Raw genomic sequence first — 17,766 nt, forward strand, 5'->3', positions numbered from 1 at the left:
AAGCCTGGCCCTATGCATGCAGACAAAATATTTGCTTCTCTAAGGAAGGAAATGAGCTTATATGAAGCAACACATTCTCTCACTTCCAACTTGAAGATGCTTTTAGAGGCACTTTATGCTTGTAGAACAATTCGTCTATAGAAAATGAAAGAAATTTTTCCACATCAAGTATTTGTTACAAAGCGAAGATCACGATTGTCTGATCGGGCAATTAATGCTCTATGTTTTTTAAAGTTTCATTTTAAAAATGACAAATAAAAACTATTTGAAGTATATTTTAATTTTCAAATGAATAATATTTGCATTTGTTTTCTATTAATGTTTAATTTAATAAATAAAATATTCAAATGAGATTGGGAATGTTAATACATTGTGTAATATATGTAAAAACTCACTGTATACTATGAGGTTTGGCTAAATAAAGTTTGCATTAATTACATTGTTTATATTTTGAGAAAACCTGAAATATAACAGAAACCTAGTCAAAATGATACTGTAGTGACCCCTGTTTAGCTCTCAGGGCAAGAGTCATGAAATTCCGGTCGATCTCCATTTAGGAAATTTCATTTACTCATTTTTTGCTTTGACCTTTTACATATAGGAGTGTCTTGAAACCTATGAAAGACTGCGCCGGGGCCACGAACCCCGGTTGCCCCACCTTCTCTACGACTTTTCTGTTTATTAACATTTACTGTTATAGCCATTATTACAGATGATCAACAAAAATTAAATAAAAAAGATTATTTCGGGAATTCTCGGGAAATACGATTTCCTGTTCTCGACTCCTGAAGGTTCCAAAGTGTCGGGAATTTGGAAACACTAATTGAGACATACAAATTACTGAAGGGTTTTGCAAGATTAATACAGAGGAACTTTCAGAACAGGTCTGGTGATGAAAGAACTAAGGACTATCCCTAGTTCTTCCAGTTTAGCAGGGGTATCAAGACAGAATTTTTGCTTGGAGAGTGGTAAATGAGTGAAATAGGTTACCAGAGTGTTGCGGGTGGAATGACTGTGAATGAGTTCAAAGCATAATGATAAATACTGTGCAAATGTTGAATAGTGTTTGACATGATGTTTAGGGCCTATATTAATGAGTCAAAGGACTCCATGGAGTAGCCCATATAATATTTTCAAGCATATTAACACCGTATAATGCAATATTTTTGGTAATTTTTACATGCACCCCGAGTAATGTCCCTTATATCTGTCTGGCATTTCTTGTTGTCTCCTCATGGTATTGTAATTGTATTGTATACTACCATACTGAATTTTGCCCTGCATCATCACAAACTGCACAAGTTACACTACATTTCCTAAGTGTTTTATTAATTTTGTCAAGCCTATATTTAAGCTGTACATCAGCATTTAGGTTTGAAAGAAGTATATAGGAAGAGCATTTCATGTTAGGTATAAGGGTGAAAACTATCTTTACTGTTATCATTTATAAGGCCACATTATAAAAAAGAGTGGTATTAAACTTGAAATCAAAATTGGAGGCATTCAAACTCAACCATTTATGCAGATAAAAAAAGATGTACCACTCTTAACTATTATATCAGAAATAAAAACAAAAATTACGAAAATGGACAAGAATTGAAAAACCAACTCACTGGAGTAAGGAAATATATTTTAGCTATTCAAGAACATTTCACTGAAAATGGCAATTGATTAAAAAATAGATAACAGAATAAGGAATGCTAATATGGTGGGGAGCAAGTTAAATAAATGTATATGAAATAAGAGCGAATCAGACACTTTAAACAGCACTTGGAACTGCTGTTTAAAGTGAATGTTGTTTCAGGAAAACATAAGTAGACAATCTCACAAAATAAAAAAAATTGAAGACAGTTTAATCTAATAGACAAGATTAGGCATTAAACGTTACTAATAACTTATTTTAACAATATTACAACACTAAACAAACTAAATTATACAAAAGATGTTTATTAACATGCTTACAAAATATGACAGCACCACATATTGAATTAGCTACTCTGATACACTCTCCTAGGATATACTCTATCCCCTAGCATATCCTGGAGTGTATGAAATTTCCTGTGACTTGGCCTACTATGGACAGACTGGAAGATCTGTTAACATCCACCTTGGAGAATATAACACATGCATTCCCTACCATTATTATGGCAAGTCTGGACACCCCTTTCCACAATATTACAACATGGAGGAAACCATTGTGCTATATAGAAGTCGTTACAGTCAGAAAGATTATTTGTAGAGTCAGCCATAGCTATGAAACACTCTCCTAACCTGTAAGTAGGCATTAATTTATCAAAAATTTGGGAGACTTATCTTTACACCATTAGAGAGGGCAAAATTAGGACTTTACATCTTCTGTCTGTTACAATTTGAATTGTTTCATTTACTCATTGCATGTAAAGTGCATCATGTTGTTTTTGCTCTGAAGGTGGTCTGAAATGCAGAAAAATACAAGCCAGTTAATAATAAACATCTTTTTTTTTTTATCATTTATTTGTTTGGCATTGTAATATAATTAAAATAAGTCATAGAAGACAGTTTAAATTGAGTATTTAAACATAGAATTTTTGCCCATGTATCATATGCTTCCCTTGGCATTAAAAACATAACAGAAAATAATAAACCCTGATTGACAGAAAGATTTCAAACAGTGCCATGACAGCTTTAGCAAGATAACATTCATTAAATTCCTGGATTAAAAACCCTAAGAAAGATTAACAGAGTGAAGTACAATGTTCCATAAGAGAGATAAGCACAGGCCATTCATATCTGTTCAGGTTGGGACAATATAATAATGCTTCAGTTTTTCATTATAACATATTCCATAAGAATCTACTCTTATGCAGACAATTTGGATAATCATAGACAGATTATCCAAATTGTACCAAATAAGATGAACCAAAAGAATTAGTAATCTGATAAATGCATGAAAAGTTTAGTGGCAGAAGCTTGGCTTTAGGTCAAGAAAGAAAAGTGGTGGAGATTTTTTTGGACAGAATGAAATGCTACATAGATGTTGAGTGGCTTGGAAATTTTAGCAATTGAGCAGAAGCAGCAGCCTATTATTGTTGAATGCTTTATCGATAAAGGTCTCATTGAAACAATTTGCCAAGAATGTTGGTTTAATGTAACGTAACTCTTGATGTAGTAAGTCATTTATAGAAAGGTTATAATAGTCCCACTTTTCTGCCTAGGATGATAGTGAGACAATGTAATGCCCTGATGAGTTTTCTTCCAAAGAATCAGCAAATCCAAAAAGAGCAGGTTTTCATTCTTTCTCTCTCTTACTAACGTAACCTGTATTCTGTGTGGTGAATTGTATTTATCTTAAATACAATTTCCAGGCCTTAGAATAGTCATTACAAATTACAAAGATGTCATTAACATACCAATACCATAACACAGGTTTGGTAGAAATATCATTCAGGAGATGATATTTATCATCTCATAAAATAATCTGCAACTGTGGGTGAGGGAGGATTCTCCACTGGAGAATCCTTCGACCTGTTAGTATAATTTATTCATTCATGATTTATTTTTAACAGTATTAACAACACCAAATGAACTATTTTATAAAAAAGATATTTTATTAACTTACTTATATTTTGCTATAATGTAGAACATCTGAAAGGAGGCCATACTGAATTACATCTGTAAGAATTACAGATGTAGTTCAATATGTGTTCGTATTATGAACACGAAAATTGATTTGTTTCGTCTCGTCTAGGATTACTGTTTAATCTCAAACCACACACTTATAGAGTTAAATGTCCCCTAGTAGCAGAATTTTGTACTATTTCTTATCTCTGTAAATCAAAATCCCATTTTTCAGAGTGTACTTACACCAAGTTTGGTTCAATACATTTTTTGCTACTGAACACCTTCTCTTTAATTAGAGCAACCCTGTATATCCATCTATGAATTTTGTTCTTAAAGTCCAGAGTGTTCTTAATATGAGAGATGGACTTTCCTATGAAAGCAGAAAGCAAAATTAACAAATGCTCAGATAATTTATACGTGGGACAACAAATACAATCGACAAGTCTTAGGATCTGTTGTTAAAGAATACTAGGCCTTATGGATATCCAGATTTAATGAGTGAGATAGGATTCCTTACTAGGGTACCTTCAATCTGTTGGTATAATTTGTCAGGACCATAACCATAATTTAAGGGGATGTGCATTAAATGTCTTGAGTGTTTTTTCCTTTAAATCAGATGAGAGGAGTTTGTAAATATAAATAGAATAATCATGAAGCAATAAAGAAATCTTCCTATAATATTCTCTTCCATCCTGTACCTTGCCTCTATCTGAATTGGTGATGAAAAGAGTTGTATGTTTTAAGGACTTAAGCTTGATGATGACATAACAGAGATCAGGAAAACACACAATGAAAGATATGTATTAGCAAATTGACACAATGAATGTAGGTCGAGTCATTATTATGGGGATGCAACTACAGAGATCATGTGATCTTGATTTGAGAGGTTGTGAAACATGGAATTTTCAGCTAAGAAGGGATAGAACTACAAGGAAGGCAATTATGACAAACTTAGAAGGCAGCTTAAAGCAGTGCACAAGAGATAATCAACATGGAATCAAAAATAATATAAGACTATATATACACACAAGGTAGCATAAATCAGGTAGGAGTTAGATGGAAAAGTGTAGTATCATTAAGTAAGAGCTCCAAAACAACGATATATAAAGGGAAAGGTGATCAGCAAGCACATGAGCAAGGCTTTGGCAAGAAAGGTAACCAACAAGGTAAGGAAGACAAAATCAAATTACAAGAATCTAGCTGAAAAGGCCAAAGGAAATCCCAAAGAGTTCTTTTGTTATGTGGCAATGACCAATAGAAAGAGATTTGGAAAGCATTTAATATCAAAGATGCTATCAATATCATTTTGTGGCAAGTGTATGATTATGAATGGAGTATAGAAGAAAATTTGTCCACAATTCTAAGATGACTTAAAGAGACATATGTTAAAGACATAGGTAATACAAAATTTGAAGAGAAGGCACAGAAGGTAGATCTGGGCAAAGCTGAAAAAGGGAAACACTGAAAACACAGACACCCAAGAATTAACAAATGAAGCCCTGTCATTCCTAGAAATATGATAATTTCATCAATTCATCATTATTTTGGTCAACACTATGGTTGTTTATCCTCTCGTGGAATCCATTTCCAACACTTCTTTTGTCCACTGTTGGTCTTTTCTTCAAGCAACATGCCCAGCCAACTTCAGATGTTTAACTCTTTCTATAATGTCAGAGATTCTGTTTGATTTCATCATCATCATCATCAAATTCCTGCCATGTACCCTCAAGGGGTGTACAGGATATGATAGTACTACATGAAAAAAAATTACATCATTATTAATTTCCTATCTACAATTTTCCTCCAAATCAGTCTGTTACTTGTCAAGACTCCAACATTATCAGATCTTATATTTCTATTGTCTAAAGCATTTTGCACCGTATCAATCCACCTATATCTTGGTCTTCCTCTGGGTCTTTTTGCTGCCAACCTGGCAGAGAACACTTGTTTTGCTAATCTTTCCTCGCCCATTCTGTTTAAGTGACCATACCACCTGAGATTAGCTCTGCTAACACATTCCTGGATGTTGACAATGTCAAGTTATTTCCTAATATCCTCGTTTTTAATATGATATTGCCATTGATGCCATCTGTTCATGCCTATAATCTTTCTCAGGACTCTCATATCTGTGGTCTCTAGTCTTTGGTCAAGTGTTTTACTTCTGACCCAGCTCTCAGAACCATAAGTTAAAACTGGTTTGAACACAGTCTTGTATACAGCTAATTTAGTGTTCCGACTAATTTCTCTCTTATTCCATATGAATTTATTCAATTGACTTCCTACCATTCCAGCTTTGCTGATTCTGTTGTCTATTTCTATATTTAATTTACCATCTTCAGTAAAAATCGTGCCTAAATAGCTGAAATGTTTTACTTGTTCCACAGGTTCTCCATTCACAACACAGTTGACATTTTCAATGATTCTGCCTATTTTCATTGTCTTTGTCTTTTTATTGCTGACCTTCATACCATATCTATTACAACAGTAATTCAATTTAGTCAGAGAATCTTGCAGACATGTAGCAGATTTATTTAGAAGTATAACATGGTCTGCATAAAGCAAAGAGCTGACATTAACATCTCCAAATTTGATATCATGTTTAATACCACTTTCCTTCATAATGTGATCCATATAGATAATGAATAACAGAGGGGATAATGTACATCCTTGTCTCACACCAGATTTAACATTAAACCATCTTCCTGTACTTCCTTCAATTCTAACAGCTGACTTACAACTCAAATAAAGACTAAGTATTGCTTGATATAATGCCCCATTGACACCATATAACTGCAGCGTATTGAATAGCTTCTCTCTTGGCACCTTGTCATATGCCTTTTCCAAATCAACAAAACTTAAATACATATCTTTGTTATATTCCCATGCTTTCTCGACTATTTGTCGTAAAGTGAAGATCTGATCCTGACAGCCTCTATTTGGCCTGAATCCAGCTTGTTCTTCACCAAGCTTTTCTTCCACAATTCTTCTCAACCGTTTCTCAAGTATACTTGCATAGATCTTGCCAGGAACACTCAGTAGGGAAATACCTCTGTAATTCTCACATGCAGTTTTATTTCCCTTTTTTATATATGGTTACTATGAGAGCTCTACTCCAATCATCGGGAATTTGTCCCTCTGTCCAGGCTTTCTGAACTATGCAGTGCAGCCACTGTAAGACTCTTATACCACCATACTTCAGCATTTCTGGTCGAATATCATCTACTTCTGCTGTCTTTCCACATTTCAAGCCTTTGATGGCTTTTTCTACTTCAAGTATGGATATGTATTCCTGACTGCATGCCTGGTCAGTGTTTTTTATCACTGTGCTGTCATCACTGCTTGTTTCATTTAGCAGTTTTTCAAAGTAATTACTCCATACTTCAAGGATATCTTTTTCTCCCGTTTTCATGTCACCTTTATCATCGCTAATTCCTTTTACAGCACTCTTTCCTCCATTCTTAAGCTTCTTCAACAACCTCCAGAATATTTTGCCACCTTGTTGATATTTATTTTCTATATTCTTGCCAAAGTCCTCCCATGACTTTTGTTTAGCTAGTTTTACACAGTGTTTAGCATTCTTGCATTTGTCTCTATATTCTGTAAGAGCACAAGCTGACTTATTTGACAAGAACTTTTGATATGCTTTCTTCTTTTCCTTCACTGCCTGTTTAACTTCCTGTGTCCACCAGGGAGTTCTGATTTTTTTATCCTTACAGACAACCTCACCACATGCCTCTCTGGCAGAATCAATCAATGTTTTCTTCAGAGTTTGCCACTGAATCTCCAAGGTTTGATTCCTGTTCTCAAGCTCTTTCATTTTTTCTTCAATAATCTTTGTGTATTTTAGTCTACAGTTCACATCTGAGAGCTGCTCAACTTTTATTCGCTTTAAAACTTTCTTACATGTTATTCTTTTCAATATGAAATTCAATTTTATCCTGCTCAAGACTAAATAGTGATCACTTCCAATTTCAAATCCTCTGTACACTCTGGTGTCCTGCACCAGGGAGAAAACATCACTATCAACAATAACATAGTCAATGAGACTTTTCTTATTCCTAGCCTCTTCTCTCCATGTGAATTTGTGCACATTTTTATGTTGGAACATGGTGTTAGTAATAACCAGTCCATGTCCTGAGCAGAAATCCAACAGATATTTGCCATTATTATTAGCTTTGCTCTTTTCTCCAAATTTTCCCTAAATATTTTTGTATGTCTCACAATCATTTCCAACTCTGCTATTTAGATCCCCAACAAGGACCAACTTTTCATTTTTCATTGTGTCTGTTGCTTTTTTCTAAAGCCTCAAAAAACTCCTCCACTTCTACCTTAGTAGAACCTTCTGTGGGACCATAGGCACAAATAAGTCTCATTGTCCAGTTCCCCATTCTCGTATCTTGAGACTGACTGCCATTCAAGAAGATTAGCCTCGTATTTTGTGTTGAATACTATGGCTACTCCTTCTTTTCCTTGATTGTCATTGCCTGAATATAACATTTTGTATTTATTGCTCAGAAAGATCTCACCAGTTTTGGTCTTTTTTGTTTCAGTCACCCCTATTATGTCGATCTGGTACTTATCTAATTCCTCAGCTAGCTCCATTTCTTTGCCATTCAGGCTTCTTACATTGATAGTACTGATCTTTAACTCTGGTGATGTTGAGTTGGGGTTTGTTTTCAGATTTGTTCCAGTAGCTGACTTTTCGCTGTTCGCCCTGGTTCCCTGGCGAAAACAACGGTTTTATTTTGGTTTAACCAATAAGAATACAATTTGGTCGGCTAAATCCCAAATTGCCAGCCCATCCTCGTTCGTTCAGTATCCAAGTAGATACCCAACAGGGTGCACCACGAGAAGGTGAGGATTGGACATTAGGTCAGAAGCACTGGTCGGTTCTCCGCATTCTGTTAAAGGCTATGTGGAGGTCTCCTCTCAGTTATACAGCTTTGACCCTTAAGCACCCCCTGTTTGATTTCTTATCCAAGTATTCCTTTTGTGATCCAGTCTTGTGATCACAACCATGTCTTTCCATATTAATTTGTATGGCTCTTATTTTTTGAGTTTCCTTTGCATTTAATATACATGATTCATACTCATATGACAACATAGGGAGAATGCAATGCACTTAAAAACTTTTCTTTTCAGGCATAGGCAATTGGCCTTTGAATAGTGATTAATTTTCCAAATACATTCCACCCAAGCATTGATCATTATATGCTTTCTTCCATGGTATTTTGTTCCACTGATATCCACTGTTCTAAGTATATGTAATGATCCATTTATTCAATTTCACTGTCATTGATTTTTATTATTTTTGGTTGCATAACTATGAAACATAATTTGAATCTTCTTTAGGTTTCTCTTTAAGCCAACTAGCATTTTGGTCGTCACAGATATGTGCTGCAATTAATGTGGACTTGAAATAAACATAACTATGTTATCTGAAAAGCATAAATGGCTTAAATGTCTTCCATTTATCTTCAAATGTTTTTCTTCCCAATCAAAAAGTCTGAATATTTCCTATAATCACAATAGTTTTGAGGATTGTGTGACCATGTATTTCCACAGTGCATACATTTCCAGTGAAATGAATTTCTGAGGTTGCATCTGCTTCTGCTGTATCGGCTGATTTGATGGTCCTGACTTAATTGGCTCCTCCACTTGGTTTAGTAATGCTTTAATTATTGCACAAGTTTTTACCAAATCAATGGCTTTCTCATAATCAATAAAACCAAGACATAAATGGTAACTGGTATTCATTACACTGTTCAATAATCTATTGTACAACTTGAATATGGTCTATCATGCCTGTTCTTTTGGTTGCACTAGGTTTACAGTTGCACAATGCCTAACTATGAACCAAGACTTCTGGAAATACTTTGTTAACCACCAATAGTAAACTAATGGACCGCGCGGTTAGCCTAGTGGCTTTGCGCTTCGCAACCATATGCTTGGGGAAGGAGTGTCCCAGGTTTGATTCCCGTTGTAGACATGAGGAATTTGAGGATCTTCCTCAGGCATAGCCAAGTTAGCCAGTCTTGAGCGCGGTCAGTAGGGTTTTTTCCGCCAGTTTATCTGTCGTTTTTCATCCCGCAAACAGGCAAACCGGCCCGTGAACATACGCCTCTACAGTCAAAAATATATCCCCCCAGTGGCAGACCAGGCGACGGGTCGGTTGGGAGTAGTACTAACAAAGAAGTCGCATCTAAAGTAACACACGGACCCTGCATGGGAAGCGAGAATAACGCGTAGAAGAAGAAGAATAGTAAACTAATGAATCAATGGGTCAAGTCTACTACCTCACCTTTTTTGTGTATCAGAATAATGATAGCTTTTCCATGCTCTTGTATACATTTTCCTTCAGACACAGGGTAAAAAGTTTTGCCAAGATTCTGTAATCACTTCCCAACCTGCTTTTAGAAGTTCAGCTATGGCTTCATCCTCACCTGCAGCTTTTACATTGTGCATGCTCTGGATGCTCTACATAACTTCTGATTGAATTTGTGGCACTTCAGTTATTTCATAGTTGTTTTAATTAGCTTTGTCATCCTGATATAATATTGAGGAAAATTCTTCAATTCTTTTGATATAGCATATCCCTTTCTCTGGTTATGTTCCCATCTCATAATTTGACTGCAACGATTTGTTTGTCATCGTATTCATTCAGTTGTTATTTGACTTTTTTTTTCTTTTTTTTTTTGAGGCTGCAATCATCTTCAACTGTTTGTTGCATGAGTTTACAGTGATATTTATCTTTTTGATGTTTTCTCACTGTTTTGCACACAATTTTAATGAATTCAATTTTATTCAGTAAGCAATTAGCTTGATTAATTTCTTTTTGTTTCTTCACAAGATTGTCTCTTCAGATATTTTTTCTTGTTTCTGTTCTGTTGTATACCAGCTATTTCAAGTGAGCAATGCAAAATTTTGGGTGATAATGTCATTCCTTTCTTATGGATCAGCATCGTCGTCAAAGTTATGATTTTTATATCTGTTGTTTTAGTTCATGTTGGAATACTTTTTTTTTTTTTTACGTTGATTTTTGTAGATCTATGTTTTAACAAATTATTTCTAACAAAATTTTAATAATTTTAACTCAACAAACATGCAATTGCATATATAGAGGGATTCTAAATTAACCTCCCTACGGCTGAGGTGGATGAAATAGTGAGACTAAATTGCACTTCTTATCCATGTTATTCAATAAGTGTTACAGAATCGTATCCGGATTTAGCTGGACATCTACAGACATCATGGCTGGTTGGGAGTTAATGAATGCACCTTCCTGTTCTTTTGTTTTCAAATTCCTTACTGTTATTCCTCACTCACACTGTCGTCCTACAATATGTAAGATAAAATAATTGTGCAATAAATAATTTCTACTGCAGTACATGTATGATAGTATAAACCAGACTAACATCATGATTAGCAAGATATCTGTCTGACTGGTGAGCTAGCACAAAATGTTGCAAACTCTGTATATGATGCAATTAATAATGAGGCCTTAGAAGACCAAAACATAAGATGTGATAATGCTCGAGAATTTAAAATAAATTAATTTCGAAGAAAATGGCTGATGGGAAGCTAGTATGTATGCTTAATTATGTAATACAGTGGAGCTACACACACACCTAATCTATAATTAGTCTATTATAGTAGTAAAATATGGCTAACTCTGATGGCGCAAAACTTAGTTACACAAACTATCATCTTGCTATGCACGTTCATTTCAGTGATTTCCTATAATATGGTTTATAAATACCCATTTTGATGTTAGTTATTTACCTAATGTGAAACAAGTATTTTTTACTACAAATTACCACAATTAAGACAACAGTTTCATACCTTAACTGTAGTCTTCCTGGATGTTTGTTCATTAACACGCTCTAATAACTGAATCAGTTCAGATTCCACTAGCTAAAAGAAAAAAAAAATATATATATATATATAATTTTTATATCTAAAGGATATCCTTTAGATATAAAATATATAGCTAATGTGTTGGCTTCCTTTAGATACTTAATATCTAAAGGAAGCCAACACATGATGAAAAAAACAAAAGCAATCTTCACTCCAAGCTGCTAAAAACCAAAAACTAATTTCCTCCATGCACATGATGCAGGACAAAATTATAAATAGGTTTCATATAATTTTCTGACAGTTAAGTGCAATATTGCGATTTAACCTTGAAAACAGATTACTCCGCTAATGCATTTCAAATATCATTTCATCAAATGCTAGACACCATTGGGAAATTAAAAGAAGACAAGTGGTTAACACAAATCACACACACAGAGAGAGAGGAAATGAAAGTTTTGAGGAATTGATTTCTATCCACTATTCTTTCTAAGCTACTAGACAAATTTAGAAACAAATTCAAGTTCAGTTCTAATTGTACTTAGCATTCTGCTACTACAAATCTATAGGATAATCTCACTTATGTCACCTTTCTTTGGACAAATGTCATGAAAAAGTCTGAAGAAACTAGTAGTTTCTCTTGATATTGTTGAAGCATGCAATCAGGTTTGGCATCTCATGGTCTCTCTTGTGATTCTAGCAACTAGGTCACTAGCTTTCTTTCTGGTGGATGGATCTTTATTTTTGAATTTTGAAACTAATGCTAAAGTACCACACAGCTCTGTTCTTTTATCTTCAGCATCCCTGTATACCATAGACCTTCTCTAGCTGAGTGCAAATACAATATGCAGAATACCACTCTAAATCCTGATTACAAAATTATTCTTCAGTGGTGTCTGACAATTTGGTTAATATCAATGCTTCCAAAATAAAACTCTCTCTTCTTGGATTACTCTTGGCTTAAACATATTCCAAATATTACATCCTAAGTATCCAAGAAAGTAGGTGTTTCATTTAACTATAGGTATTAACTTTACCACCAAATAACTATTAACTCTATACAAATCTATCCACTAGCGAATGCTATTCTCACAAGGATTTTTAGGAATCTCTGAGAGATTCCTAAAAATCCTTGACCCAGTGTAGAAGAATATGATTAGGTTGACTGATGGTCTCTCTCCCATTCTCTTTTCCACAGATGTTAAGTTTCTGTTCATTACATTTTTACAGATATTAAAAAAGTCTGTATTTATTGGAATTAGTAATTTCCTTATCCTTCTCTAAATTTCTTCAAGCATGTGCAGCTGGTTCCTCTTTGCAGTTCAATTCTAAATTCAAAGCACAATTTTTTTCCCCTCTACTGATGACTTTTGGAATTTTATATTTCCTACTCTGTAGTTCTTTGACTAATGTTAACAAGTTTCTCCCCTCTCTCTCTCTCTCTTTCTCTCCTTCCACCAGCTTTCTGCCTTTCAAACAATTGAATAGCAAAAAAAAAAAAAAAAAAAAAAGAAATAATCAGTATTGAGATTATCTTCTGCTTTGTTATGTTTCAATTCATTTCACATTAAGCAGCATTTTTTCCTGCACACATAATATGCTGAGTCTTTTCAACATATTATATTTAAAGGAAAACCTGAATTATTTGGGATCATGTGTAAATTGCTATAAAATGGAAATATTATGCACCATAGAAACACAGTTTGTGAACATGGTGGCTTTCTAGAACAGTGTCGTGGTCTCCATATTAAATAACCGGTTGAAAAAACAAAGGTTGGGAGACTGTGGTTGAACCACACTATAGGAAAGCAGCTGGTATTAGAAAGCTCAATTTAATTGCAAAGAAGGGTGAAAGAGTTTGGGTTATTGATGCACAGATAGTGGGTACTGGACACCCACTTGTTGTCAGTCATAGGAACAAGGTCTCATATTATAGGCAGAATACAGATCTTTGCTCGACAGATTGAAGAGGAGTTTGGGACAGCTCCTCATTTCACTAGTGGTACCCTTCGTGGTGTATGGTGCAATGAGAGCTACAAAGACTTGACTTCTATAGGCATTACTTTGGCACACATTAAAATCTTCACTTAGAGCTTTGCAGGACACACTGGCGGCTTGGTATCATCACCAACGAATGACTTCTAGAATGCCTCGTACCTGCATGGGATAGATCTTGATGTATTTTGGCTTCATCTTTCTGGCCTATTGGGGGCAAAGGCCTTTGCTCTGGTAGACCATAGTAGGCAGCACTGCATTTCAGTACAAAGATTTTTAAAATAAAATAGTTAATTTCACAAGGTTTATCCAAAGATATGTCAAAAGGTAAAGATGAAGGCTATGCAATATTTTTCTAAAACTACTGAGAAGTACCAAATGAAACTACATAGGCATAATGTCAGTGGTGGCTGGTGAAAATTTTAAGTGGGGGTGCTGCATATACAAAATAAGAAAATAATTCATTGTTTCCTAATCAGTAACCAATTTATTAATAAGTAAATTTACATATTAAAAAATTTGCTTTATTAAAAATATTTTTTAATATTATATATGAAATTTAATATTAATACAATTTTTAATAATATTTTTGCATGCAAGCATACAATTTATTTGTAGTGTCGGATTCACTTGTTATATGCAGTGACAAGTGAAGTTCAAATGAATATCGGCAAATCTAGCCGAAACTGATCGAACGTGATAATTCCGACGCTGTGTTAGATCACAGTGCATTTGTTTAATAATCTAAAGCGTTAATAGATTCCAATTATTAACTATTCAATCTATGTTGAAACATAAGCTGTAACCTTTAACATGTTATATTGCATTTACGTGTATATAACGTTGTAAGCATTGTTATTATTTATAAATACAAACAAAATTTAATTTTTCGTTTTTTCCTTGGGGGTGCTGCAGTGTCGCAGTGCTTACGTACAAGCTGCCACTGCATAATGCTATTTTAAAGAAAATTTACAGTAAACTATCATGAGTTTGCTAAAGCAAGAAAGTCAGTTGTAAATTAAATTGCAATTCATCAAGAAAAAAATAAATGGCAAATTCTAAAAATAAGAGAAAAATGCAGTACGTTTCAGTGGTAGTAAAACTATTGCCAATTCAGAAGGCACAATTATACATTTAAATTTAAACATATATAACATTAAAATACTAAAATATTAAATAGTTTTAATCAAACTGAAATACGTCAACATGAAACGATTGCAATCCAGTACTTTTTTTGTGTGTGTGTGGGGGGGGGGGGGGATATTTTATGCAAGTGATGAGTATAGATAATGTTTTTGCCTATAGCAAAAAAGTAACTTTTGCTGGTTATAGTGTCTCGTTATTTCATCAAGTAGAGATCATTATCTGTTAATACTTTGAGATGGCTACATATGGAGTACTAGGCACACGTCTGGTCACCTGGGTTTCTTGGTTGTGGAAATGGTGGAGAGAATTTAGAGGCAAGTGGACCAAGATGGTGATAACTATGGGATGCTCCCCATAAGGACAGACTAAAAGTTTTGTGGGGTACAAAATTTAGTTCATAAGCAGAAAATAGGGAATATCATAAATGTAAGTTGCTAAAGAGAGGGTTTATAAAACCGATAAAGGAAAAATTTCAGCATGACCAGATGAGAGAGAACAAGGTCACTCCTGGAAGTTAAGAGTGTAGTGTTAGCGAGGGTGAGGACTGGATTTGTTTGCAGTGGTTAGTGAGTGGAATAGATTACCAGAGGTCATGAGTGCTGATACATGTAAATTAAATACATCTTACTGCTATAAATAACTCAAGAAAATTACAAAATACTTACTTTCCCTTGAATCTGTCCTGTTCTAGCCATATTTATTAGCATATTTTCTACTAATTTCCCCTTTTCAGGTTTCGCCAAAGCAATGGTACTTACTAGAAACAAATGAAAACTTAATTGGCATTTTCACTCAAGAGAAAATGGCACTTAAGTCAGCGCCATTGCAGAAAAACAGAATTATAATAAATTATTTATTCATGCAATGATAAAAATTTGAAAAATAACTTGAATACATGAACTAAACATACTCTAAAGCAGGGACAGTCACTATTTCATGTAAACTTTCAGTCTGTACCAAGTATGAAAAAATTTAAATATATTATGTATGTGTTTAGCATATATGGCAATATACCGAAGTTCAGCAGCAGTTCTAAAATGTGGACAGCATTCCCAATGCATATCATTTCACTGCTACAAGAACTAGAGTGGGAATGGAGCTATAGAGAACAAACACCAGAACACTTATCCCAAATGACAAAATTGAAACAAGAATTGATATTATATGATGGCCTGGGTGGCAGTTAGCATACCTGCTCTCCAACGAACAGGTTGTGGGTTCAAATCCCACCATGAATGTTTCCGATTTTCTTTATGTGGGAGATGAATTTCATTGCCCAGTGCAAGACCACTATCCACCTTGCTGGAGGCCTGAAGTGGCTTGAAAGAGTTTCATGTTTATTCTCTAGAGCAGGGTTTGCAGACTAAGTAAAAAGAAATAAAAATTTGCAACAAATATATAAAATTGATTAAAATGGCAAAAAAAAAAAAAAAAATCCTTAGTCCACCCACAGTACAAAATGTACTATAGGTTTATAATAACCTTTCGTGGGTGGGAACCACACACACGCACAAAAAAAATGTCAAATATGAACGAAACTAGAAATAAAAGATAATCATAATTGTGTTGTATTATAACAAAATGAACTTTATGACATGCTTTGCAGTTTAGTTGCACACCCATGCCAAATATATTTACGTGGGTGGCCTGAAAAGTACTCGACCTGAATCATAAATGGAACACTATCGGCAAGATTTTTTTTTTCTAAGTTGGTACATCTGTCATAAGTATCCACGTGAAATTGCAAGTCATTCCATCAAGTAGTTATTTTTATACAGCTGTCGGAAGCAAAAGTGTTGTCTGTATCCCTTGAAATGGATAAAATTGAGTATCACGGGGTTATAAAATTCTTTGTAAAAAAACGCCAAAAGAAATTCATTCAAAGTTCGTAAAAGTTTACGCCACTCTTCTCCTTCATTTTTGACAATTAAGAAATGGCTGCCGAGTTTAAACACGTCCATACCAGCCTTGAAGGTGATCCATGAAGGACCTCCAAAAAGTGAAACACCAGAAATCATTGACCAGTGCATGATATGGTATTGGATGACCGGCGAGTCAAAGTGTGTGAAATTGCTGAGACTATAGGCATTTCAAAAGAACGTGTAGGATGTATTTTGCATGAAGAATTGCAACTGAATAAGCTTTGCGAAAGATGGGTGCCACGCAGATCAAAAACGCACCCACATGAAAATCTCGGAACAGTGCTTGAAGCATTTTAACAAACTGATTTTGTGGGTTGATTTATTATGATATGAGATGAGAACTTGGATTCACCAGTACACAACAGAATCCAAACAGCAGTCTAAACAGTGGACAGAAGCTGATTGTTTAGTGCCAAAGAAGATAAGGTCATGGCATTGGTGTTTTGGGATGCTAAAGGCATTTTGTTTATAATTTTCTTGAAAAGGGTAAAACAATAACCAGGGACTATTATTCCGATCTTTTAACCAGACTAGATGAAAAAATTCGTGAGAAAAGACCTGGTTAGCAGAAGGAAAAAAATCATCTTTCATCAGGACAATGCACCTACCCACAAAGGTGTTTTGGCAATGGAAAAATTAAGGGATTTGCACTATGAATTGTTGGAACATCCACCCTATTCTCCAGATTTGGCTCCCTCTGACTTCTATCTCTTCCCAAAACTAAAACTCATCCTCGCTGGTCAGCGTTTATCTTCGAATCAAGAGGTGACTGCAGCTGTAGAGGGGTATTTTGCAGATTTTACTAAGAACCACTACAGGGACAGGATAATGGTGCTGGAGCATCACTGGAATAAACGTATGTCTTAAGGGAGATTACGTTGAAAAATAAAAATAATTTTGAAATTATAAATTTGTTTTTTCATTGTTAGGTCGAACAGAACAGACCACCCTCGTATTTAAAATGTGAAAATGGTTTGGTGACTATCACTTAATGCACCTTTATTATTATTATTTTTTTTTTTTTTTAAGTTTGTTAAATTCGAAATAACTGAAAAAAAAAAATGGCAATTTGGAAATTTCTAGAACAGATGTATGTGAGCATTGTCATCTAGAAGTTTTGCTTTTGCTTTAATGGATAATAAGATAGAGCCTTCATAAATATTCTTAAGTTTATGATATAAAATAATATTCTTAATTTATTTGGCAGCTCACAAAGTAACATTCCAAAGACTTTTTTATATTTTTGCTG

General features: G+C 34.5%; 1 protein-coding gene across 2 annotated transcripts in view; it reads right to left on the reverse strand.

The window, feature by feature from the left end:
• The window catches only part of PDCD-5 (programmed cell death 5), a 59,567-nt gene that overhangs the window by 13,904 nt on the left and 27,897 nt on the right, over positions 1–17,766 (reverse strand). The window contains exons 3-4 of one of the 2 annotated variants that reach the window (XM_090408410.1): positions 15,261–15,352; positions 11,443–11,514 (exon numbers count right to left, since the gene is read on the reverse strand). In XM_090408410.1, the coding sequence (XP_090264536.1) occupies positions 11,443–11,514; positions 15,261–15,352 (164 nt within the window). The remainder of the gene's footprint in view (positions 1–11,442; positions 11,515–15,260; positions 15,353–17,766) is intronic. The other variant, XM_090408411.1, reaches the window with a different exon arrangement.

This window comes from Typopeltis vanoorti, chromosome 18 (genome assembly GCF_054136105.1).
Source record: "Typopeltis vanoorti isolate ZY-2024b chromosome 18, IOZ_Tvanoo_1.0, whole genome shotgun sequence".
Taxonomy (NCBI): Eukaryota; Metazoa; Arthropoda; class Arachnida; order Uropygi; family Thelyphonidae; genus Typopeltis; species Typopeltis vanoorti.